This window comes from Danio rerio, chromosome 5 (genome assembly GCF_049306965.1).
Source record: "Danio rerio strain Tuebingen ecotype United States chromosome 5, GRCz12tu, whole genome shotgun sequence".
NCBI classification, from domain to species: Eukaryota; Metazoa; Chordata; class Actinopteri; order Cypriniformes; family Danionidae; genus Danio; species Danio rerio.
This window is the reverse complement of record NC_133180.1, coordinates 30,111,451-30,137,906: the sequence shown is the minus strand read 5'-3', so window position 1 is coordinate 30,137,906 and position 26,456 is coordinate 30,111,451. Positions and strand designations below refer to the sequence as shown.

The 26,456-nt window shown below is 33.8% G+C and overlaps 1 protein-coding gene across 5 annotated transcripts; it reads left to right on the top strand.

The window, feature by feature from the left end:
- On the top strand, positions 1 to 26,455 carry ehmt1a (euchromatic histone-lysine N-methyltransferase 1a). Of its 5 annotated transcripts, none has more exons than XM_005171779.6 (24): positions 1 to 40; positions 2,126 to 2,189; positions 2,360 to 2,760; positions 3,940 to 4,039; positions 4,136 to 4,242; positions 4,331 to 4,565; positions 5,796 to 5,941; positions 6,252 to 6,395; positions 8,319 to 8,527; positions 10,111 to 10,200; positions 10,330 to 10,412; positions 10,495 to 10,601; positions 14,373 to 14,495; positions 14,635 to 14,736; positions 17,220 to 17,324; positions 18,183 to 18,337; positions 19,118 to 19,285; positions 21,667 to 21,811; positions 21,907 to 21,984; positions 22,198 to 22,313; positions 22,931 to 23,017; positions 25,172 to 25,250; positions 25,408 to 25,583; positions 25,712 to 26,455. In XM_005171779.6, exons 2-24 carry the CDS (start codon positions 2,171 to 2,173, stop codon positions 25,911 to 25,913), a joined length of 3,177 nt encoding a protein of 1,058 aa, XP_005171836.2. In that variant the 5' UTR covers positions 1 to 40; positions 2,126 to 2,170; the 3' UTR covers positions 25,914 to 26,455.
- Position 26,456: the final 1 nt, after the last annotated feature.

Sequence of the window (26,456 nt, the reverse complement as noted above, 5' to 3'; positions counted from 1 at the left end):
GAGATATTGTACAAAAATGCAAGCCATTAGAAGTTAGCCGGTAAGTATGCACTAAGCCGCTGTAATTGCAATATGTGAGATATCTCTAGCCGTGTGTTGTCTTTATAGCTGCACGCACTCGTCTGTTGTCACGCGCGTCGGTCTGTTTGCTACATTGTTTCATTGTGTTTCCGCCCACAGCGAGTGCACTAAGCTACTTCTGTCATAAACACGAGTGAATGTTTTGTTTATTAGTTATTAATACACAAGGAACTACGAGTCTGATACCGAGTTGTCAATGTCAGACCTATTCTGTATTGCACAGAAAGTTAGATTTAGCGTTCTGGAGGGCAAGAAAAGATTTTTTGGCTCAAAATCAGTCAGAAAAGATTTGAGGACCAAAATTCCACATGCATGCAGTTTGCTAATTTTTATGTAAAGCAACCCCTACAGTCGTTGTTATTGTTTTAAATTGGTCGTTTACGAGCTAAATAGCTATTAGATTTCACCATACAGTATAATTCGCTTCATGTTAAATAATACAATTGTATACGATGTTGTGGAAAAAAATAAATTTTTTCCTTCGCCTTCAAATGAATTTATTCAGAAATAGCTGCACTAAATGGACTGAATGTGTGGGGTTATTCTATCCAGATTTTGTAGGAGCATAAAATAATTGCTACTTGCTTTTAATTAGCAAGGAATGCATTTTCTAATTTAATAACCAGAAAGCTTTCTCTCACAGTCTCCTCTTCAGACCAAGAACAAAGATTTAATATTACTTCAAATAGACTTTGACAATTAGGTATGTATTTGACCCTTGCCCAAATTGTGTAATTTTTTTATTAATATTGTTTACATTATTAATTGATCATTATTGTTATTATTTACTTTATTAGATTTTTTTAAATTGTGTTTTTTTACTTTCTATATTGTATAAAAAAGTGGAATGATTGAAGTGAAAAAAGTATCCAATTATAAGCTGAAATATTGTATTGGTTAAGCTGCTACTTTAAACAAACAAATACAAAAAAAAAATAAACAAACGGTTTGATGTCAAAATAAAATGTAAACACATGAGCGAAATAATCGTTGAACTATCATTATGCGAAATAGACATTGTTTGAAAAGTGAAAATTGTATTTTAATATGTATGTGTTACTTGTTGGAAACAATGACAGTCAAGTATTTTAAAAAAATCTGAATTGATAAACGGATTGTTAAAACAGGGTTTTGAAGTAAAGTATAAATATTAAAAATGACAATCAAGTAGAATTTTGCTCTGTGTAAAAATAACCTTTTAATATGCGAGAATAGAGAATGTGCTTCCTAAAGAAACTATTGTCTTAATGTCAATCTCTAAAACAGATTGTTGATCATGTTTTACAGTGCTATTATTGAAAGTATTGCAAGATTTTGTGTGATATGTGATATTGTGTGATATGAAAGACAGAGTACTTTAGGCCATCATGATCATGATCATCACGTTTATATTGTGTTCCCAGATGTTTAAGTACCTCATTTGTACCTCAAGCAATAAAATTTTCATACTCCTTCTCCTTCAGTAGCAGTTGAGGGCTAGTCGACTGGATATTTATTTAGAGTAGGGGTACCATGTTTTTAAACTATTTATATAAATGCCAAATGTGAAATTTCAGAAGTCTCTGTAAGTTTGTGCTGCTCCAAATGAAGTTTCCCTACAGGGACAAATAAAGTAAACTACCTAACTAACTATGTCATGAAATGATTCTTACAGTAAATAAACATGACCAGATTTATAAACTTTTTACACTGAATGGGATTTTAGTGTGTATCTTCAGTAAATATTGCTAAACATGCATGACACAAAAGCATATCTACATTTTAAAATAAACCAAAATTAAAATTACACAGGACACTTTCAGTGTATGCGGGATCATTTTAGATTGAATTGTTTTGCAATTGTATCAGCTTTTTAATTGCAGGCAGCATGGCAACCAGTCCGGATCATTTGTTTTATGCATACTATTTTGTTATTATTTTTTTTATATTTAAATGACAAAAATGCATATAAGCATATGTTAGACAAGAATATGCATATGAGATCAAATATTTTCTAGAACAATTATTGCTTTTTTCCACTTTTTAACACTGTTCATTTTCATAGAGAAAGGAACTTGGAGATCTCGGATTGCTCCAGGTTCCCTCTGCCATGGCCAAGACCAAGAAAGGTGATTTCACTGAATGCTTATAAATAATACAAATATAAATATTCTGGACAAAATTTGTGTAGTGTATTCTGGTCTTAAATGCAAGAGTATTTTCAAATTTCAGTGTATTCTTCAAAGTGTGAAATGCTCTTTGTTTGCACACTGTTTTTCATATTTCATCATGCTTGTAGGTATGGACAGCCTTGCAGATCCTCAGAGAAAAGGCAAAAGGCCTAAATCTCTCGGTGCTTCTCCAAAAGCCAGTAAACAACTGAGTGCTTCAGGCAGCAGGAAGAGCACAGGGTCCAGCTTTCAGCTTCTCTCTGGTCAAACATCCCTCAAACCACCAGCTGAAAACATTATCTCAGGAAACCACAGCTCTGTCCAACAAGATAAACCAGAAACTTTAGAGAAACAGAGTTTTGGGTCTGATAATGCTGACAAGAGAATCACTGTTGTGTCCGTACCTGAAGCCGCACGTGAAGAGGATGAGCAGAGAGAACCTGAGGGGGTTAAAGTGGTGAAGCCTGCTCCACCACGTCTAGCTTGGAAAACTATGGTCAGATCAGCACCAGCTCCACCTGCTCTGAAGGTAACACGCTGTCTGCTTGTGTTATTGACTTTCTCAGTTGGTTACAGTTGGTTGTGTACGCAATCAGACCAGTGGGAAAATTATGGCAATGCTTGAGTGTCATTAAATATGTGGAGGAGAACAGATGTATATTACATGAACAAACATTATATGTGGATGGAGATTATTTTGCTTTGTTTTCAAATTCAGTATTTTACTGCAAATTGTTCAGTAACAAATTAAAAAAAATTTACTGGTGGTCAAATTATGTGACTTTTATTTTATATATATAGTTGGACTAGCTACAAAAGTTGGTACATAAAGATGTGCACGAAAGGTTTGCCACTACATTTTGATATAAAATATATTGTATATTAAATATATATTGTATATTATACAAATAATATATACATTTAAATTCTATGTAGCAAAATAGTTTTGTTTTTATATATGCATGTGTGTATCGCATAGACAGTAAATAAATAAATAAATAAATAAATAAATAAATATATATATATATATATATATATATATATATATATATATATATATATATATATATATATATATATATATGCAAAGAAAAAAACACACACACACACTTAGTACTGTCTCGGACAAATCCCATACAATGATTCAATAAAACAAATAACAATGACAATATAGTTTACCAAGTGACAACAGAAAATAGAATAAAGAAGTAAAAATAAGTAATTAAATATGTAAGATAAGTAAATTAAGTCACTGAAGTATCCACAGAGGTTGAGTGGCTGGTTTCCTCATCCAGATAGTTAAGAAATAAAATTTCAAACCCCAAGCACTGAACATTTTTTCAATAGAGTAAGTCCTCAGAAATCTCAGTCTTTCAATCTGTATTCATACTTTTATTTTAGATGAGATTAATTGTAAACAATCTTTGCCCAGCACTAGTATTTATACATTATGCGTTTATTATAAAGTATTCTAAAATATTTTTGTCATGCTGCTTAAATATTTCTGTAAAAACCATGCAGTGTTTTTAAGGATTCTTTGATGAATAAAAAGTTCAAAAGATTACTTAAAATCTTTACGGTCATGTTTGTATGAACTTAATGCACACTTGCTGGAAAATTGTTAGTTAAACTTTCTGGCCCCAAACATCCTGAAAAAGACTTGTATATTAAAAGTACTTGTCTTGTTTTTGTTAATGAAACACCATAGACTTTGAACAGAGAGAGAAGTGGGTATGAGAGAGACGTGGAGTCATCACCCACACAGCATCTCAGTTTACCTCAGGAACTCAAAGACTCCACACAAACAGGTGGGATTTTTAGTTAAAAAGCTAAGCATAATTAAATGATATTGTTTAGATAAAAAAACGGGCCCGTCCCTTTGTTTGTGCTGTATCCCTCTGCAGCCCCCAAGAAGAAGAAAAGAAAAATGGGTTTATATAATTTTGTTCCCAAAAAGAAACCGAAAGGGTCCAAGAAAGCGAATGTGTCGTTATCCTCCTCAAACCTGCAGGTCTGAAATCTTGCCCGTTAGAAACTTCTTGCATGAAACCAAGTTATTCTTCTCATTTCAATCTGGACTTTGTTTCCAAACCCTGCAGGAAGCTTTACGTATGACCGGATCCAAGGGTGGACAGATGTCTATTGAGGAGGCATTCAGAAATAAAGCTAGTTCTGAGAAACCAAAGAAACAGACTTCAACTGCTGTGATAGAGGATGCAGAACCGCACAAGAACAAAGAAACTGAGGATGCTCCAGAAGGCCCTGCTGAGGAATACACAGAGCTGCCTTTACATGCTCTGGCTCATGATAGCTTGTTCACAGCGATCCCCACAGGTGTGTAACTTCTGTCTCTCTACACCATAGTATTGATGCTCACTGCTTGCATTCTGTGTTCAGACAGAGATTTCGGACATTGTTGCTTTTCCACTTTTTGGTGCAGCTTGGTTTAGTTCTACTCACTTTTTAGGGGGAATTACAGGACTTATTGCTAGAATTGGTACTTGTTTTATTAGCACATCAGCTGAGTGTACAGTTCAGCTGTACCGATACCATAATGTGACAAGCAAACAGTGTAGATACTGATTAACCAGAAAGAATCGTCACCATCAGCATCATTGAACTTCAACAAAAGACACCAGATATGCTAAGTTAAGTGGTAGTTCTCTCCAAAATAATAAATTACTCACCCTCATTTCACATCTTAAAATCCCCTGCTGAGTACAAAAAAAGGTATTTTGAAGAATGTTGTAAAACAGTAACCAATTACACTGATAGTAGGACAAATAAATACTATGGAAGTCATTGATTACTGGTTTTCAGCATTCTTAAAAATATCTTCTTTTGTGTTCAACATACGAACGAAACTCGAAAAGGGCGCGTGAAGAGTAAAGGGGAAGTAAATTAAGACAGAATTTAAATCATCTCATTAAATTAACCATTTAAATGACTATTGTGTCAGTAGAGGAAGTGCAGACGTTGTTCTCTTTGATAACCAATAAGAACTATATTTAAGCTTTATGGGGTGACGAGAGGAGGGATGAAGAAGTTTTGTGATTTCACTGCAATAGGCATTGAGTAAGTGTAACAACATGTCTGAAATCCTATCCACTTTGACGTGGTACAAAACTTCAGTTTAAAATCAAACTGAGCCAAATTATATCACACAGTGGACAAAATTTAATGGTTACACATCTGCAGGCTGTTGTATACAAATAAACACATTTTTGCAGCAATTTTTCATTGAATCTGATATAATATGATGAAGTTGCAGGTGATTTTTAAAAACATTTTACTCACAATAGAATTGCAGAGTCTTTATAATTTGTTGTGATTGTTTTACATTTGTTTAATTTAATTTTTAATTGTACCATTTAATATTGCTTTAATGTGCTATTGATAGGCCCTAAGTGATGGAGCTCCCCAATATTTTACATTTATTTTTTTATTTAAGAATACTTTAAGGTTGTAAGTACATTTATTTAAAGAAAGGTACATAGTTTGGTTCCTGAACTACTGTTTAATCAAATGTAAAAAAGAAATTTAATGTAGTTTCTCTTGTAACAGGCTTACGGGAGGATAAAGAGAACATGGAAACTGATGACACGTTAGAGCCTCCACTGTGTAGCTGCCGCATGGAGACGCCAAAGAACCAGGATGTAGTCACACTGGCTGAGGGCAAGTGCATGGCTGTGGAGAGTGTTGATGGGAAGGTAAAACATGTCTCACATTTAGTTGTCTGTGAAAGTGATTCAAAATTAACTGATTAGTTACTTTTATTCAGGTGCAACAGACATTTTTAGAATGCTAAATACAGCTACTAGTGCACACTGCATATTCTGTCATACTGTCATTGCTGAAGGATCAGTGTGTTCCAACTGCATTAGAACAATTAGACTTAATAGACCAGTTCAATAGAACAATTGAATTAATGTGTGTGACTGTATTAACTGCATTTCTGGGTGATTATTTGAGCTATGTTTTTTGATTGAGTGATTTGATTGAGTTTCTTTCTTTCTCCAGCTGAGTTTATGTCGGAAAGTGATCATGAAGCAGGAATTGATGCGTCCATCTCTGAGGATTCCACAGCTCGTACTGTGTGAGGATCATCGTGCAGGAATGGTGAAACACCAGAGCTGTCCAGGCTGTGGCTTCTTCTGCAGAGCTGTGAGTAAAAGATACAGGAGTGGATCTGTAAGATTATTTAGGTTTTTAAAAGGTGCATTTTAATGTTTACCTAGGTTGCCATATCTTTAAAATAAATAAACGTCTTTCTATTTATATAATATGAATATTATTCATGAATATGAATACTTTCAATGTAGTATATTTTTAAGTGAAACTTATTCTGTTGATAGATTGTTCCAAAGTCATGATAATATAATAAAAAATATTAACAATGTTAATTGATGATTAATATTTAGTGTAACCCCCTAAAATTTCAGGATCCTTATCTTTCATTATCCTATTATGATCTTTATTTTTTATTAATCATGATCAACAGAGATATTTCTATACATTTTTACACATTTTTAAACACAATAGTTTTAATAACTAATTTAACTTGCCTTTGCCATGATGGCATGCGTAATATTTCTGAATACATAAAATCTGACAAGTTATTTTGCAGGATATGAGGTCAATTCTAGTAGCTTGGCAATTAGACAATAATTGGACAACAGTGGTTTGTTCTGTAGTCAATTGAAAAAATATAAGACGGGGCAATAATATTGGCTATAGCAGTTTTTAATGTATAGTTTTTATTCTAACCAATCTAGAATATATGATATTTTCTCCAGAAGAATAATATAATTGGAAACCGTAAAAAATGGCCAGAGTTTGCTTTTAAGACTTGGTTGTATTTATAAGAAGCAAAGCAATGTGTGAAAATCACATTATTTTTTCATGTATCTTACTTTGATAATATACTGCTACACAGCTAACAGGAAAACTACATATTTCCTAGTTCCTCTAAAAGACCCGCCCTCAAGAGGCTCTGATTTGTCAGCTAACAAAATGTGCTGTGATTCACAGATCAGCACCACATCACCATGTCACACCCCTACAAGCCCCTATTGCGCTGTGTAATTGGAGAAGGTGTTAGCAGCAGTTGCCTTAATCAGACAGAAAAATGAAGAGCACAAAGCTGAATCTCATGCCTGCTCTCTAAAATAAAATCTGACAAGTGTCCTTTTAATATTGGGTTTATAAGCATATGTAAGTAATATAAAACGTTCACATATCTTTTGCGAGTTTGTTATTTGAGATGTAGAACGCACAGAAAGCAGCTGCATAAAGAGACACTAAAAAAGCATTCGCAAACGCTGCTGATGATTGTGGGTGTTTGCAGCGGTTTGACGTATAAATATGAATTTGTAGCTAAATTGTTAACTTTGCCAAACATCATTTCCTGTTCTTTTCATCCTCGTTTACGTCGTACGGTATTTTAGCTTTCTTTGCTATAACATTACAACGCCTCTGGGCATGCCTCTTCGCAGGGTGTGTGCACGTAACCTAAAGCATTTGTGATCTCACTAGCCTGGATATACTTATTTTTTGTAGTCTCCAAACTTTGTTCGCTGTAGGCTTTGCTAAGCTAACTCTCTAAAAGCCAATGTCTACCTTTGAACTTTGAGTGCATTACATTCAAAGATGTTGTTTATGTTCACACATCTACATTACACATCGACTAAAGTTTAAAATATGATATTATAGTGGACCATCTCTTTAAACATCAAATGGGAAATGTTTGAAAAATATTAGTTTTACATTAAGGCTAATCATTTTGTCTTCAGTTGTTAACAAATATGCTAGTGAAGTGATAACCTTGGTTTGCTATTGTAGAAATTCTGAAATCACAATATAGCAGCTATTGGCATCAGCCACATCATATTTTGTGATGTCCATTTAGAATACATTTGTAGTATTTATTACAGTCACTGAAATTCTGTATAATTTAAGAAGAATTTGTAAGGGTTGTCAGTGCAATTTAAGATGAAGCATTACTGTGTTCACCTTTTAATAGCTTAACTATATGCTCTGATACACTTATACGCTGCAAAGCTAATTATGCTGCTCTGTGTAATTCAGGGGACGTTTATGGAGTGTCAGCCAGATGGGAACATCTCTCACCGCTTCCACCGGAGCTGTGCATCTCTGATCAGAGGCCAGGTCTACTGCCCTCACTGCGGTGAGGAGGCTAGTCATGCTAAGGAGGTCACGATCCCCAAACCTGACTGTGTTGCTTCAGTGCCAACAGCTGCTGTGCCGGCACACAAGAGAGACAACGCCTTAATGGAGTATGTGTTTAAATGCATGTCTTTAAATCACTCTCATTCCATAATGTTCACTTGTTATGTCAGTAGGCAGAGAGAAGGTGGTTTTTGTTATTGTTTTATGTTATTTGATAGCGTCATGAGCAATTACACTAGAAATTAGATTGAGTGCATTATCGACTACCTCTGGATGTAGCCAAAATTCTTTTAAATCCCTCTGTCTGTTTAGTTGTTGTGTTTAGTAGAGCTGTGGTAAAAAAATTGTTAAAGAAATTCATTTTGAATTCATTCTAAGATTCTCAAAATGAATCGCTATTCCCTCTTGAATCGACTATGAAATTACTTTTAAATAGCAGATTTTACTTTTTAATTAGACACTCAGATGCTCACAAGGATGAGCGCTTGTGAGTTTGACGAGACATTGTATGTTCAAGTCAAGTCATGATGAGCTCTGTTGTCTTTAGTGATAGGAAGTTCGAAACCTTTAAGTCTCGTTCATCGAGATGTACAAATTTTTTTTTTTTAAGTAATTTAGTTTATTTTGTTTAATTTTTTGCCAAAATATTACACATTTTTAAAGTGCAATAGTATTAAAATTTAACAATAATGAAAATTATTATATTATATTTTATTATATTAATATTATTAAAAGTAGATTCTAAACTCATCTACAACTAGCCCAAACGTTGATCACACTACAATCAAGTCATAACTAAAATGATATGGAAGAGATTGTTTACCTGCTCTTTTGTCTATGATTAGGTCAGCTCACATCTTCTGACATGTCTGCAAAATTAAATCGTTCAGTCACGTGATAACTACTTGCCACAGTGGCTGGTGATCAAAAGTTTATGTCAAGCCCTGACCATAATCATAAATATGAACACAACACTGGACAAAAGAGCTATTTAAACCTTTACTTAACTAACATTCCAGAGAGCTAAACTAACTATAATAACTAATGCTATAAATACTTAAAATATAGTATAAACAACTACCGTATATAGATCAAAATTGTGCAAAATAGGTTATTTTAAAAAGTTGGCTTTTATGTCACAAGATTTATGTAAACAAAGCTCACTATGAGCGCTCTTGTAATTGACCTAAACTTTTTGATACATTTGTTAATGATTATTTTAGGTTCAAGTGGTCTTTATAAGGATTTGGATGGTAGCAGAGTTTGAATGTTTGTAAAACATACAGCTCCATCTTTTGTTAAAAACAATGAGCTCAGAATTAATAAAAAAGAGAATAGGCCTATTTCACAAATATAGCAATCGAGACCGATATAGGGAATGCCAGAACAGGTTAAAATGATGGCTACAATAATGAAATAATAACTGATAAGAAACTAAACTGTTCACAGTCTATTATAAGAAAGGGCAATCGTAGCACCAGCTGAGCCACTGGGAGCAATGCTTTCCTGTTCTGGTCTCTTTAAAAATATATATATTATTATTTTTTATATACCACAGCCCTAGTATTTAGTCTTGTCCACTTGTTATGGGATTGGCCATTTTGATTCCAGGTGAAAACAGGGCTTTGTGTTGTGATGTGTTTGCTCACTCTGATTTAAAAAAAAAATTGCTATGATTGTCTCACAGCAGGGTTAAATCAGACTCTGTCATGGTTGATGGAGCAGGAGATCCTGCTAAAGAATCCCTAGAAAATGTTTTAAATGCATTGGAGGATGGCAAGTAAGGATCTCTGTTCATGTGTCATTTAAATTAGTGCATAAGAAAATTAGTTTAATTCATCATTCTGCATTTCTACATACGGCTTAGCATCTACCTATGGCTTAAAATAATTATTGCATCTTTTAAAAGGTATAAGAAATTCAAGTTGCCCCCAAAGCAGCTTTATTTCTCTGCTAAGAGAGGAGAGCTGCAGAGAATCTTGCATATGCTGGGTAAGGCCTTTTTCAAGCAATTATTGCTTTATACATGTTGAAATAAATGACTTTGTGATTGATAAGTGTGGTGTCTAATCAGTGGAAGGTGTGGACCCAAACTTGCGGATGGACAGCGAGAAGAGGAAGACTCCACTACATTGTGCTGCTGAGGAAGGCCATAAAGACATCTGCCATGTGCTGGTGCAGGTACTGCTAATGCTGAAAATACATGTTTCTATGTGCATAAATTGAAACAGCCATTGAGAAGTTTGGGGTTGATAAAATGTCTGTTTTCTCTGTCTTAGCCTCTTTTACCAAAAAGACTTCATTTAATTGATCTAAAATACAATAAAATAAGTCTTCTTGTCAAACATTATTATAGTTTAAAACTGTAAAGGTTTAAAACTGTTATTTTTAAGTATATTTTGTAAATGTGATAATTCCTGTGAGGGCAGAGCTGAGTTGTCATTGCTCTACTCTTCAGTGTTATACAGTTCAAAAGAAATACATTTGTTTTAAAACAGTTTTCTAACTATGTACATGCTGTCACTGCAGTTTGTATTTGCTTAATCCAAATTTTAATCTCTTTTAAAATAACAACAAAAAATAATAACCCCAAACAATGATGTGATTAAGATCTTACAGAAGAATCTGATGCTCTTAACTTATTAATAAGAACTCATTTATTCGTTCCTATATTTTAGAAGGTGCAACAAATATAAGGCTGCACCGTATATCAGAAGGCGATAATATATGGCCAAAAACATTATCACCCTATCTTTTTCCCCAGATCAGATGATATCAATATTTATATTAAATTGTATTAAATTATTATTAATATGGGAGGATAAACCTTTGACATCTGTTAAATCTAGTGAAAGAATGTATACGAGAATTAATTGTTTTCCCAATTAAACTCCACAGAGAGAGCTAGTTTAAAATTTTGTGAATTGCTATCAATTTTATTTTATTTTTTTATTCTGTGTTTTCCATAATTAAGGACATTTTTAGATGAAACAAATGTAAATTATGTAATTAAGTAACGAAATAAGATTTCAACTGCTGTCTTAAGTCTTCTGTAAATGTAATCCATGTGTAAATGTAAATGTGTACAACAGAAGTAGAACAAAATGCATGTTGTTAAGTAATACTTGCAAAAAATAATTACTTTAAGAATTGTGTTTTAATACACAGCATTAATGTTTCTGTCATTTGTTATGCTGGACTTAATAGTTTGTCATAAAGATTCTTCATGTTATTATAAGGCTGGGCGATAATTTGATATCGATAATTATCACGATATAAAAAGTTTTGATAAAACGATAATGACAGTTTGTTACGTTTAAGTCCCTTTTTCTAGGGGTACGGGGACAAAGGTAACCAAAAAAAATTTAATTAATGTGCGTGGAGAATCTCCTTTTTCTCTATCCCAGCATACGTTCACTTTAGATATAATAATAACAAAAAAACTCTGAAAAGAGATTTCAAAAGAAAAATGTTATCTTTTATTCACTGTTTAACAAAATCAATATTTTGTTTTTTTACATTTCCAGACAGGGTAAACAAAAACAAAGAGATACTTAAATGAAAATTATCCTAACCAAAATCATTATGAGAGGGTAAGGCCAAAATAACCAACAAAACAAAAAACTTCCTAAATTAACAAAAAGTTCTAGATTTCCTAATATATATATAAAAGAAAACTCAAAATCAATGACAATGCTCTTACCCCACAACCTGGCTAAATCCAGAAACAGGAGGAAACTTAAATGATAAACCCAAAATAAATCACCACTTGTCTCTCTACACGGCTTACTTTACACATAAAGTTACACGTCACTCTTATTCCCACTATAATCTTACAAGATTCACAAACTCACAGTTCTAAATATCCAGCCAAAATTTCTATCACACTATAATCGCTGGGTTAGGGAAAACAGGGACTCTCTCCGTGCTTTGCCGCTCTGCCTCTTTATAAAGCCTGGAAGCTCAATCAACAGCAACCGATCCGATTTGCTCTGATTGAAAACAGGTGCGGCTGGTTTGGAACGCTGCTCAATGAGAGAGAGAGGCAGAGAGACAGAGAGAGAGAGAGAGAGAGAGCGATTAATAAAACAAAAGGGGGGAGCAATAAGCTGCCACTCACACCAACAACTTATTACCTAAATACATCATTGGATGTAACACAGTTCGATAATTGCTCGATAATATTTTCGCACTATGCGTAACGTTGCCTAAGCATTTTGCAGCCTGCCCTTCCAGATGCCTCACGCCGTACAAGTTTACAGCCATACAGTGTTAGTTGCACTTAAATGAGTATGAAAGAAAGGAAGTAAAAAAGGTCAGAATCACAGACACTGTTGACAAGAAACGTCACTAGACTTCATGAGCTACTTAGTTTTTAGCTATCCGACACAAAACAGAGTAATGTGCACCGCAAACAGCAAATATATGACAGACGTTTACAACAGCAGTGGATCATTAATTAAATCCTTTTTTTCCACGGAGCGAAGCATCATCCACCCGCAGTTGTTTAAGGCGGACACGAACTAAATAAATTTAAACATATTTCCTTGAAAATGTATCTTGTTGTAACGAATTTCATTTTGTATAATGTGTAACTTAATTTTGATGTATATTTTGTTGGTCAGTCATCTACAGCATAAACAAGAGGAACGAATAACATCTGAGGTGAAGCGCTTTAACAAGCCCGCTGTATGCTTTAGCGCCAAAACAGTCCATCAAACTATTTTCACGGTTTCATTTTAATTCATTAACTAAGCGCGGTCTGAGCAGCATGAACTAGACAGTCTTTTCGCTGCACTGATAGATTTCTTGGGTTACCTCGGAAGAATAAACTTGGATGGAGCTCAGAAGCTCGATGTGTAAATGGAGAGGCTCCCCGCATGTTTTCGTTGTGATGCGCGATTTGTAAATTGACAGTCTGCTATTCGTGCTAGTCTGTCAGACTAATTTGGTTAAAACACGCGCGGATATATCAGAGATATGCGCATAACAAGGGTTTATGCATCCCGCAATATGGGATGTCAAGAGGGTGACAGCATAGGTAAACTGCACACACTTGATGATGTAATGCGTGGATGCGTCTCACAGCGCAAAGCATAACTAAACCTTTACATGTCCATGCTTAATCAGTCATCGATAAGGTCTATCGATAAAAAAGTTATCAACAATCAATAGATAAATACATTAAAGTATAATTCACCCTAAATTCACCATACTCACCATTAAAAGGAGAGTTCATCCAAAACTGAAAATGATGTGACCTTTAACTCGCATTGTTCCAAACCGTTTTTTTTTTTCTTCTGATGTTGAACAATAATATTCAATAACTTGTAGGTAATGTCTTTGGTTGTTGAAAACTTGAACAGTAAATGCTGAATAAAGATTATTCTTTTGTTTATTATTTTATTATTTATATTGTCAGACAGCTAAAACATTTCACTAAATGTGTTAAATCAGCTGCACAAAGCCATTGGCATGCTGAAAATCTTATATATTTGATAGATATAAAGATTTTACATTTATCGAGATAAATATCGATATCGACTGATATGAAAAAATTATCGTGATAATTTTTTTTGCCGTATCGCCCAGCTCTATGTTATTATGAAGTGAAATGGTGAAAACTTGTAAAGTGACAATTTAAAGCTCTGGAGAACTGAAGATTAAGTTTCATTCATTCATCTATTAACACGTTAGATTAGACATGCGTCATAGCACCATTTATTCTCACAGACATACTGTACATGCAACATTTTATTTTTTGATTGTCATGTTTATTTCTGATGTGCGATGGGATTTTAAATGAATTTATATTGCGTATGAATTATCCAAGCTTTTCAGATTTATCAAGATCTAAAAATGGTATCTATTATAAGGTATCTATTATAATCTGACGTTATGTGTCCATTCAATTTTAATAAATGCTTAAATGATCTCTTTATTCCTCTTCAGGCTGGTGCGAACCTAGACATGTGTGACATTGAGCAGCGAACGCCTCTGATGTACGCCTGTAACAACAATCATCTAGAAAATGTAAAATACTTGCTCAAAGCTGGTGCTTCTTCTGCACATAAGGTACAGTGGCAGAAAGATTTTACAAGATACAAAACATTGAGCTGAGGTATTGAATAATAATAATTATTATTATTCAAAAACCTATTCATTATTCAATTTAATAAAAGAATAATAATAATAATTACTGATGTCTTCACAGGATATGAGAGGCTCTACATGTCTTCATTTGGCAGCCAGAGCTGGACATACCAATGTGCTGCAGTATCTGCTCTCCCTGCCATCCATAGATGTCAACTGTAAGGTAAAACTGTCCTGTTATGTTGAGATCTGCTCCACTGCCCCATTGTTTGGTGACTCCAGTGATTTAAATGATAACTATAAATTTAAAATAAACTTTTTACCCCTACTCAAATGTCAGTTTATCCTGAGCTTAATAAATAAATTAAATAACAGAAGTGTATCACCTAAAGAAGTAGGAAAGTCCATTATAAAACAAACAACTAAATAGTTACAGTTTTTCTCAGTCGCTTTGGTGCATTTCTCAACACTGTTTACATTTGCACAATAGTTAATGCATTTCTCTAAACCAGTGGTTCTCAAACTGTGGTACGTGTGCTTCCTTTAGTGGTACGCGGAGGAATGAAATATGTCATGTACATGCTACACACATTTCAAAATGTATCTAAAATGATGGATATAATATGCCATATATGACATATAGCCTATATTTCTGAGGTAATCTGCCACATTTATTTAACTGTGCAGAGTTGTAGCTGCTTTATTGGGCCTACTACGCTACTGTATTTCAATACTGCTCATTTTGGTGGTACTTGGAGAGACTATTTTTTTCTGAGGTGGTACTTGATGAAAACAGTTTGAGAACCACTGCTCTAAACAATTAGTCATTTGTGCACATCCTAGTAGCAGTTTCTCATTCCTTCCAACACATTGCAGATGCTTTTGGACATGCATCAATTGCTTTTACACATCTCTCTGCTGTTTATAACATGATCATCTGCTTATGTCATGTCAGTCAAAATTAACTAATCTTGTGAATGCTGAATAGTCATTCCATATAAAACTAGTCCTCATTTCATTACAAAAATGTTGAACTACCTGTCAAAATATGTCAAGCATTTTTATAAAGAAAAATTAAATCTTTATTTTCCTGAAAATATATTAAAAATTGAACAATTTGATGAATGATTTACAGACCTGTGTATGTTGTAGGTTCAGTTCCAATAGGTTCTGCAATATTGTTTACAGTTGTGCACAGCTCTACCCAAAGGAAGTTTATGTTTGTTGTAAATAAGAGTGTATTTATTCTTTTGCCTTGTTGTGAATAAATTAGAATTGCAACGAGCAAATGCAGTAAAAATGTGAAACATACATATTCAATGTCTTGTACTTAGATACCCCACTAAATGCAGTGATGTCTAACTTTACTGTAGTTTTCAAATGGCTGTGCAAATAGTATATAGTTCTGTCTTGAGCATTTCCTGGTTGTGTCACCAAAATCTGACTGTTTTGCAATGAAAAAACGTACAGAGTAAACTGTCATAATGAAAACACGACAAAGCCATTTGACCATCTTGTTCATACACAATGGTGTCAGGACTTTTCATCTTGATGACACTGACACTTTGATTGACATGAATACTTGCTTTTTAGGGAATGAACCATCCATTTTGAGCATGTGATGCGCTTTTGCAGGTTATCATCTGGGTTTTGCAGTTTGTACTAATTGTTTTGAGAAATGCATTAACTGTTGTGCAGAAATGCACTAGTGTTGTTAAAAACGCACCGAAGCGAAATAAGAGAAAAACTGTAATTAATTGTAAAACTTCATAAATGAAAGAAAATAATGAAAAAATAGAACTGTATATATGACCCTGTATGACAAAACCAATTATTTAGATTTATATATCACTTGAAGACTAAATAAATATGCTTTCTATTTATGTTTGGTTTGTTAGAAATGGACAATAATTGTCAGAGATGCAACTATTTGGAAATCTGATATTTGAGGGCTCAAAAAAAAAAAAAAAAGCAAAACAAAACAAAAAAAAATAAAATTTACAATGCACATTACTAATCAAAAGCGAGTTTTTTAATATTTACATTTAAAAATGTACAATTTACTTAATATTCTAATAATATTTGGCATAAAAGAAAAGTCAAAAGACTTTGACATGTACAGTTTAACTACCGGTTTTGTGGTCCAGGTTAACATGTGTTCTGTATGTGCTATTTAACAAATTGGCATCAAACATTTTGTAATTAGGAAAAGTCATCAAATATCACAATAAAAAAATTATGATTACATGTATTTTTTCTCAACTTAAAGATGGACACCAAACCTAATGTGACAGTTTTTAGGCTGAACACTCTTGGTGAATGGGGTAAAAATAAATCATGCTTCCCCAGTTAATTTTTTTGTATAAACAATTGCTAACTTTTTTGTATTACAAGTTTTCTAAATGTTATGTTTAAATATGTAAATGATGAATTTTCAGTCCGGCAAGTTTAATATGACAAGATCCCTCTGTTATAACCTTTATAATGTGGATATGAATACAAATTCTAGAGTTTGGTCTATTAATAGAAGATTTGTGGCTCTGATCAGGAAAAAAAAAAACTCTTTTTAAGAACTCAAAACATGTAATCTAATTAAAATCTACAGACACAAACTGATAAAGGTGCATTTTGAAAAGAAAAGTCAACAAGGCAATAGTGTTTAGATGCTAAGGTGAAGTGTTTTGATTTTGTTGTTGTGTTGGTCAGGATGATGGCGGATGGGCTCCTCTCACCTGGGCCACAGAGAACATGCGTCTGGAGCAGGTGAAGATGCTGATTTCAGCAGGAGCTGATGTCCAAATAAGAGATAAGGTCTGGGAACTGAAAGTCCCATCTTAATATTCCAACTGTTTGATTCATTTATTTCACCTTGTTTGAAAATCAGACTGGAGAGTGTCCCTGCCTGCAGAAAAATATATATATATGAAAACATTAGATTTTAGCATTATAAATGATTTGTAGGATATAATTTGAATCTATTTTGTTCAGATATTTAATAAGCAAATTTATTATGTAATTGCAAAGAAATGGCAAAATAAAAACAACACAATGAATTAAGCACAACATTTATAAGTAGACTGAATTAGTATTTGATGTTTTTTACAGTTTTCAACAGAAATTAATTATATACTTAATACATTAAATAAATTGGTTCATATACTGAAAAACATATATATTTTTGTAATGTATTGTAGGAAAACAAAATGTCAGTAACGTTTTTTTCTCCCCAATATTGTGCAGCTCTGAAGTAAGTTTAAGCAAAAATGCAATATTTTAATAAATAAATGAATTTGAAAAGACAAGTAAGCAGTAAATGTTAAATAATAATATTGACATTTTTATTCATCAAGAAGTCCTGAAAATGTATAAAGCAGCATTTTTTTTCAGTAATCTTAAATGTTTTTGGAGCACTACATCAACTTTGCAGACTGATTTTCAAAGGGTTGTGTGACAATAAAGATTAGAGTAACGATGCTTATTATAATTGTTTTGGTCTTCAGAGGAATAAATTGTCATGCGGTTATTATTATTTTGTTTAATTTATGAAAGCAGTCTTGGTGTGCAGAATAGAGATAGAAATCTTCTGGAGCCTTTAGGTTTTGAGCATCATTGTATAAATGTATGTGTGATGGACTGGAGATGAATACTGTGCTGTGTTGTTGTGTTCAGGAGGAGAATTTGTGCCTCCACTGGGCTGCTTTCTCTGGCTGTGATGAAATCGCTCAGCTGCTGCTGGACCACAGATCTGACCTGCACGCGGTGAACGTCCATGGAGACACTCCTCTTCACATCGCTGTCAGACAGAACCAACTGGACTGCGTCATGTAAGTACAAGAACAGCTCACTTATTTGTTAAATTGAATGTCTGAGATTTTATTATATTTAAGGTGGATCTGGCTTAGATGAAGGGTTTTCAAATTGGGATCCAGAAAAATGTTTGGACAAAATGCATGAAATGTTGTCAAAAAATTATTTAAAGCAAAATTTAAATAAATAAATAAGCAAAGAATATGATAGCGAATCCATCAAATAACATTTCATAAAAATAAGTAAAATGTTATTTGATTTATTCACTATCATATTCTTTGTTTATTTATTCACTTAAATCTGATTCATGCATTTTGTCCAAACATTTTACATTAGTATAAAAAAATTCAAACATAAATTGATTAAAAAATATATTTAAAAATGCAAACATGTAAAACAAACTACAGAATATTGAATGGTATAAAAATATTTAATAATTAAATAATTAAGTAAAATTATAAATTGAGTCTTAATACAAGAATCTGTACAGATGCATTTTATATTTAGGATTGTAGTTCCTCATGCAATAATATTTCAGCAATTTTTTATCACCTATGATGTCAGTAAATGATTGATTGGCATGGAGGTAAATAAATACTGAAACATTTAAAACATACATAAGCTTATTTTAATTTTAAACACTTCTAATTTTAGGATACTTTTAAATTAAAATTGTTGTGATTTAGCTCAGTAGTAGCTTTTCCTCTTCACTAGCCCCCTCAGACATGTATAAACCCCAATTTGAAAATCCCTGAATTAATCTGATGTTCATTTTTCATGGAAATGCTCTTCTCTAGGTTGTTTCTGTCTCGAGGAGCGGATGTAAACCTGAAGAACAGAGATGGCGAAACTCCTTTGGGCTGCTGTAATATAAACTCCAAAATGTGGACAATCCTGAACACCAATAAGAAGCTGACTGATGCGAGGAGAGGACGAGAAAGTCTGAGAGAGAGACTCCTATGCAGGTAATGTTTGTCATCTTGAGGCTCATCGTCTTCAAAGCAGACGACCTGATCGTTTGTCCCTTCAGTGTTTATCATTGAGTAGTAACTGCTGCATTCTGGATGTTATTCAGGGTTGTAATTGTAGACCTACCTAGGCTATTGTGTAAATAATATAATGATATTGTGTGGTCCATAACGCGTATGACGAAGCCACTGACAATATGCAAGCTTATGAAATTGTTTCAAATGCGTGCTGCTGTGCACACTTTTTTCACACTTACAATTGCATGTCACGACCACGTGTGCTCTATGTACATTATAGATGAAGCCAGGATGCACATTTGTTATTATCCGCTGCAAGTCATCTGCTCTTGTGTTGTTTATTTACTGTAGGGCTGCAGCCGGGCACCTCAAATTTAATACCTTAAAGTAGGGTTGCTTGATTTTGGGAAAAATCATAATCACGATTATTTTGGTCGTAATTGTAATCACGATTATTCCAAACGATTATTAGTTGAAGTCAAAATTATTAGCACTCCTGAGAATGTTTTTTAAAATAAATATTTCCCAAATGACAGAGCAAGGAATTTTAACAGTATTTCCTCTTATATTTTTCTTCTGGAGAAAGGCTTATTTTTGTTTTGGCTAGAATAAAAGCTAATTTAAATATTTTGAAACCTCTTTTAAGGTCAATATTATTAGCCCCTTTAGGCAATATATATTTTTGATTGTCTGCAGAAGAAACTAATGTTATATAATGACTTGCCTAATTACCCTAATTAAGCTTTTGAATCACACTTTGAATATGAATGTTTGTATTTAAAAAAATATCTACTAAAATATTATGAGCTGTCATAGCAAAGATAAAATTAATCGGTTATTAGAAATGAATGTTTAAAACTATTATGTTCAGAAATCTTCTTTCCATTAAACAGAAATTGGGGGAAAAAGGTTGCTAATATTCAGGAGGGCTAATAATTCTGACTTCAACTGCATATATTATTTTCCTCCCTGCAAAGGAAAGAGAAATAAATGTAATAGAATAAAAATATGAAACAAACTGTGCTTTTAGCATCTTCACCGTAAGAAAAACACTTTAGCTACAAAAGTCTTCAGTCAAGAGCAAAGAGGGTTTTTCTCGTTGTTTTATTAATCATGATAAAACAGGCGGCAGCTGTGCTCTTGTCACTTTAATGGTTTCGCTTTCACTTGTCTTTTGATCCTCAACTTTGTTTATTACAAAATGAGGGTTAATATGAATAATCACTAAACACCGCGTTTTCACACCTATTTGAACATTAAAGCGCTCACGTTAATGACTTTAGATGTGTGTGCTCTCTGCTGTCACAATGTGCGAACGAGACCAAGTGCAGACCGCATGCTTCTGACTGTCTGCACGCATCGCACACACAAGCATGAGGTCTTTCGCGCTTTTAAGAGCAACAAGTGAGGACAACTGGACAGGGGGTGGTAAATAATAGAATAATCGTATATCTCGATTAATGGTTTTTCATAATCGTTAGAAGCCATAATCGAAATCGAAATCGGATTTTCGATTATTGCACTACCCTACCTTAAAGTGTCGTAAGTTTAGATGATACTACAAATTTATAAAACTATATTTTATAATTAACTAAACCTATTAAAAAGCAATGACTACGCTGTAGTAAAAGAAAACTGAAAGTGATAAACTGTTTTTAACAATGTCTGATTTTTTTTAGGGTGGAATGTTAAAGTATATTAGGCTACTCAATTCAACTGGACTTAATATTTTGAGGCCTTTAAATGATTTAGTTGCTTAAAACAGTTCAAATTGTTAACTGACTAGTAGTTTAATTATCACGTGGAATAAAGAGTCGATTAAACTACAGGAAATGTATATTTTTATATTCATAATTAATATTTGTTTTTTAAAGGGGGTTTGGCCTTCCTTATTTGTTTAGTCTTCAGCTGATCACATGCCTGTTTATATTGATAATACACACCAAAATATCAATTGACATAAAGCAATAATGCAAAGCTCAGATTTTTTGGCTCTCAATTGCTACTGCTTTTGAAAATGTCATGACTATAATACCCATGTTCAGGGTTGCAATCTTTATCTTAAATCAATCAGTACTGCATTTTTCCCAACAGTTTTTTTTTTTTTTTGCTGCGTCTGTGCAATACCAAAATCAATGAAAACTGGCCACAGCTGAAACACCACACTGTTCATTTAGCTCAAAATCCATATTTTCCACACATTTTGCGAGTCTGCTTTTCTTTTGATCTCTGCAGGTGTAAAATCAGCCATTGGGCACATCTGAGAAGTATTGGAATCAGAATGTATTAAATGTTGTACACAGAATATATGAAAAAATCTGCATATAATCACAGTGGAACTGTTTTGTGTGGTGTTTCAGAGATGTGTCCCGAGGCTATGAGGACATCCCTGTGCCCTGTGTGAATGGGGTGGACCACGAGCCCTGCCCCAGCAACTTCAAATACATTCCGGAGAACTGCTTTACCTCCCAAGTAAATATAGATGAGAACATAAAGCACTTACAGGTACGAGATTCAGTGTTGTAAAGTCAAAAGCCACAACAAGGTTAATACATTTACTACAGCTTGATGAAATGCTCATCTTTGTTTGTCTGGAACAGCACTGCAGTTGTAAAGATGACTGTGCGTCTAGCAGCTGTATCTGTGGCCAGCTCAGCATGCACTGCTGGTATGGCAAGGTAAGCCGATGCTAGTGCTAAATTATTCACTTTAGCTGAATGAATGACAAGCTGATAATAAAGTGACATATAAACAATAAATGTTGCCAATCACAGCTCATTAGCAGCTGTTCGGTGACAAGCTGCTAGTTATTAAACGTGATCGCATTAAGATCTGATTTGCATTGAGCTTATTATTAGGATTGGAGTAAATGATGGTTTCTTAATGCCTAGGATGGCCGATTGCTAAAAGAATTCTGCCGGGATGATCCACCCTTTCTGTTCGAGTGTAACCACGCCTGTTCCTGTTGGAGAACGTGCCGGAATAGAGTCATACAGAATGGCCTTCGGTAAATATGAGTGATATTTTTCACTTCATTAGATACACCATGCTGGATGTTCCTTTTAACATAAGCTTTTTAACTGCCTTTAATTATTTGAGATGTAGATTTAACAAGTGCTAGAAATATGTGTCAGGTCCAGATTGACATGAAGGCATCATATAGTTTCTGCAGATTCATGAATCGTCCTGTACCAACATATTGCGTTCTTGCTTGAATTAGGGCTGAGCTGATAAACTATATCATATCGCAATCATGTTTTTCAATAACAATGATAAGCTCTGGACTTTTTCACTCTATATTGATCAATCACACTGCAGAAATGTGCAACAATGGGAATCTAAAAGTGTGTTGATTTTAGAGATTCACCGATTTTTCAGCCACTGACAATTTATCAGCTGGATTTATGTTATGCCATTTAATGGACCCTTTAATTTTTGTGACTTCAGTCATTGTTGGGGTACTCTTTTAAATCTGGAAGCATTAACAACTTGTGTTGAAATATCGTTATCGTTTAATATGGAAAATAATTACCAAGACTGCATTTTTGCCATATCTCCCAGCCCTAGCCTAAATCATGTAACTCTGAATTCATGTGCATAATTTCATTATGGTCTCATTCGCAGGCTCAGGCTGCAAGTGTTTAGGACTGAGAGGATGGGTTGGGGAGTTCGAACACTGCAGGATATTCCTGAGGGAGGTTTTGTATGCGAGTATGACACTTTTTTTTTTGTTTTGTTTATTTAAATATCAGTTGCCTTTTTACATTTAACAAATGCATGCATGAATATGATTTTTAAAAGTATGTCTGTGAAATGTTTTGCATTATAATGAATACTTTTAAAGGCACAGTATGCAGTTTTTGCCACTTGATGGCAAAACAAACAAAGGTGGAATTTGATGACACCGTGACTGAATGTGGAATCATTAGAGTTTCCTATGAGAGCTTTTATTATCTCACACTGGACCAATTACGATTCTTCTGCTCATGATAATGTGGGGAGGTTTTAGCTTATTATGCATTTTAAGGCTAGGGATGCAACGATTAACTTATTTCACTATTAACCATGCTTTAGTTCGTCATGATTAAGTCATCGTGAAGGCTTCTCAAAGGCTTTCTGCACGGAACAAAACTGCTGCAATTGAACAAAGTTATGACAACAGTGCACTAGTTTTAAGTTCTAAGCTCATTCACAGAGGCTAATATGCACACACGCTGGATTAACTATGGCTAAGACTATTAGCTAAGGGCTCGCATCCGTGTCTTTTGTAAGCGCAAGTTTGTTAATCTTTTCTTGTGCGCAAATTGGGTAATCAAGTGTGCACGCAGCACCACACTCATCTAGTTGAAAGAATGGCTTGAGTCACTTGACAAGAACTAACTGATCAGCTTTATACTATGTATGTAATAAACACAATTCTACTCCAAAGAGAAAAAAAATACAAAATAAAATTACCAAAAAAGTTTTGTAATATAGTTGGTCAAAAGTGCCTTTCAGACAGAAGTCTAGCAGCCTTTAACTAAATTTGTTCTCTTAAAAGAGAAACACTTATCTGATATGATGCCTAGATTTACATTAGACAAATAATTTTTTTTATTTATTCATATTATTATTTATTTATTTATTCATTGTTTTTTATTTATTTAAATTCTAGTGTAAAATTATTACTTGTGTTTAAATCCCTAAAAACCAAAGTCCGTTGTTGTTGGACTGTTGTTTGTTTTTATTATTATTATGTGCTGTATTTGGTTACTGAGCAGCAATAAATAACCCTTTCAAATATAAGTTTTCGTGTGATTTATTAAACTAGTAGTGTTTTGAAATTAATGAATGCATAATAATCGTGATAACTATGAATATTTCTCAGACTATAATCGTACAACTTTTAATCAATATATAATAAAAACTATAATCGTTCAATGCATTTTGTATGATTCCTTAGATTGGTTATCTCTAAATTAAAGGAGACATTACATTTGTACTTATTTACTTTAAAGGCCCTCTTAGGTAAACTACCATCCTATCTTTCTAATTTGCTAACATTTCACATACAGTAAATAACCAACACTAGATTTGGTTCCTGTATTTGGTTTTCTCCTAGGGCTTGGAATGACCTGCAAAACCTGCTTAATCTTGATACATTTCCAACTCTAAGTACTTTTAAACATCCTCTATACAACGTCTTAAAGGATACTATCTGACCTTTTTCCGAATGGTTTACTTTGTAATCTTGTGATATTGTTTTTTTGGTGATTTTTATGTGAAACTTTTTGCGCTGCCTGCCGTCTTGACCAGGTCTTACTAGAAGAAGAGACAGTACTGTCTCAATGTGATCTCCTGGCAAAATAAAGGAAATAATAAAAAAACAAAATCTATCATCTGTAATCGTTGCATCCCTATTTAATGTTCTGTTAATGCTGTTATAATGCTGCTCTATGCAGTCTAAAAAATGCTCAATATATTATTGCAATTTTGGGTGTTTACCTATTTTCTAAAAGTACAAACCAAAAGTCATTAGCAACCAGAATTGACCATCATTCGAAACATACTGGGTTATGTAGGTACATAAGTCAGCCCATCATGAAAGCATTTCAGAATCACTGTTTTATGTGGATTGCATTAAAGATATCCTCTTATAAACTTGACATACAAGAATTTTAGTGTGAAAATTACACAAACCATCTCAATAAACCTTTGCCTGCATTCTGAAGAAGCCTCCTACTGACTCCAGTGTCATGGGTATTCATTTAATGTGAAATTTTCTGCAAAAATGAAAGCCATTAGGGGAATTATTAATTATTTAGACATGATTAATCTCATGCTGCTTTGGTCCAATACTTGCACTGAGGATTTTGTTCTGTGCAGGTTTGCTGGTGAAATAATTTCCGATGGAGAAGCTAACATTCGGGAAAACGACTCCTACATGTTCAACCTAGACAATAAGGCAAGTTAAGAGGTTTGGCTTGTCAAGATTATTTTCATTAAGCTAATTCTACTCTAGTCATACTTGTGGCCTTCAGGGGGCGCTAAAGTATATCAAAATGCCAATAATATTGAAGCAGCTTTATATTTGTGTATTTAATGGCGACCTTTTTTTGTAGGTTGGAGAGGCCTACTGCATTGATGGACAATTTTATGGTAATGTTAGCAGGTTTATGAATCATCTTTGTGAGCCCAATCTATTCCCAGTACGAGTGTTCACCAAACATCAAGACATGCGCTTTCCTCGTATTGCATTCTTTGCAAGCAAGCATATTCAAGCTGGAGATGAGCTTGGGTAAACCTTTATAAGTTTATTATTATTATTATTATTACTATGTGCTTCCATAAGGCTCCTGCAACTTTAGCTTCTGTCTTCTTTGTCTGCATTTGTAACTATTTGAAATGAATCTTCTTTCTCCTCAGGTTTGACTATGGGGATCATTACTGGCAAATCAAGAAAAAGTACTTCCGCTGCCAATGTGGCTCTGGAAAATGTAGGTACTCTGAGGTCGTTCCGGACCGGAACCATGCAGAAAGCTCAGCCCAAACCCTCAGTAATCAGACTGTTGCTCAGGTGGAACACATTCAGTCTTCTAACACTGCTATAGCAATAACTCAACCCTGAGCCTTTCACGCATATAACAGGATACGCTGAGGCCTTTAACAAGTAAATATTGTCAGGAGTTCAACGCATCATTTGCTGAATCTCAGCTGCAAGGGAGAACAATTTGTGCAGAGGAACAGCATCATTTTTTATTTGGTCACTGCCGTTGAGGACATTTTTTTTAGAAATACGGTACTTTTAGTCAAAGGAATATTTGGCCTTTTGTATCTAAATGCATGTCTCACATGGTGTATTTTAAGATGATGAAGAGGTTCTGTAAATGTATCACATTAGCATAATAGGCGTTTTTACAATTTTAAGCATACACTTTTATATATTTGGTATTAAAATAACAGGCTTTTAGTGATTTATCATGAGCAAGGGAAAAGAGGAAGTATGGAACAGATGGAGTTCTGCTGGCTTGTGTTTTATTGCGTGTCTTCTCAGGAGCAGAGATCAGGGCGGTTTTCTAATCTGTTTTTACACATGCATAAATTTCACTATGAAATGGTTACATAATTTTAATGTTCTACCTGCGGTAAATAAAGCTTTCTGTGATGTTCT

Bases quoted from the DNA above. Each gene is read 5' to 3' on its own strand.
- ehmt1a (XM_005171778.6), top strand. The intron at 17,325-18,182 runs GTCTGGGAACTG...TGTTGTGTTCAG, and splicing joins ATGTCCAAATAAGAGATAAG to GAGGAGAATTTGTGCCTCCA. The intron at 22,314-22,930 runs GTAAATATGAGT...TCTCATTCGCAG, and splicing joins GTCATACAGAATGGCCTTCG to GCTCAGGCTGCAAGTGTTTA.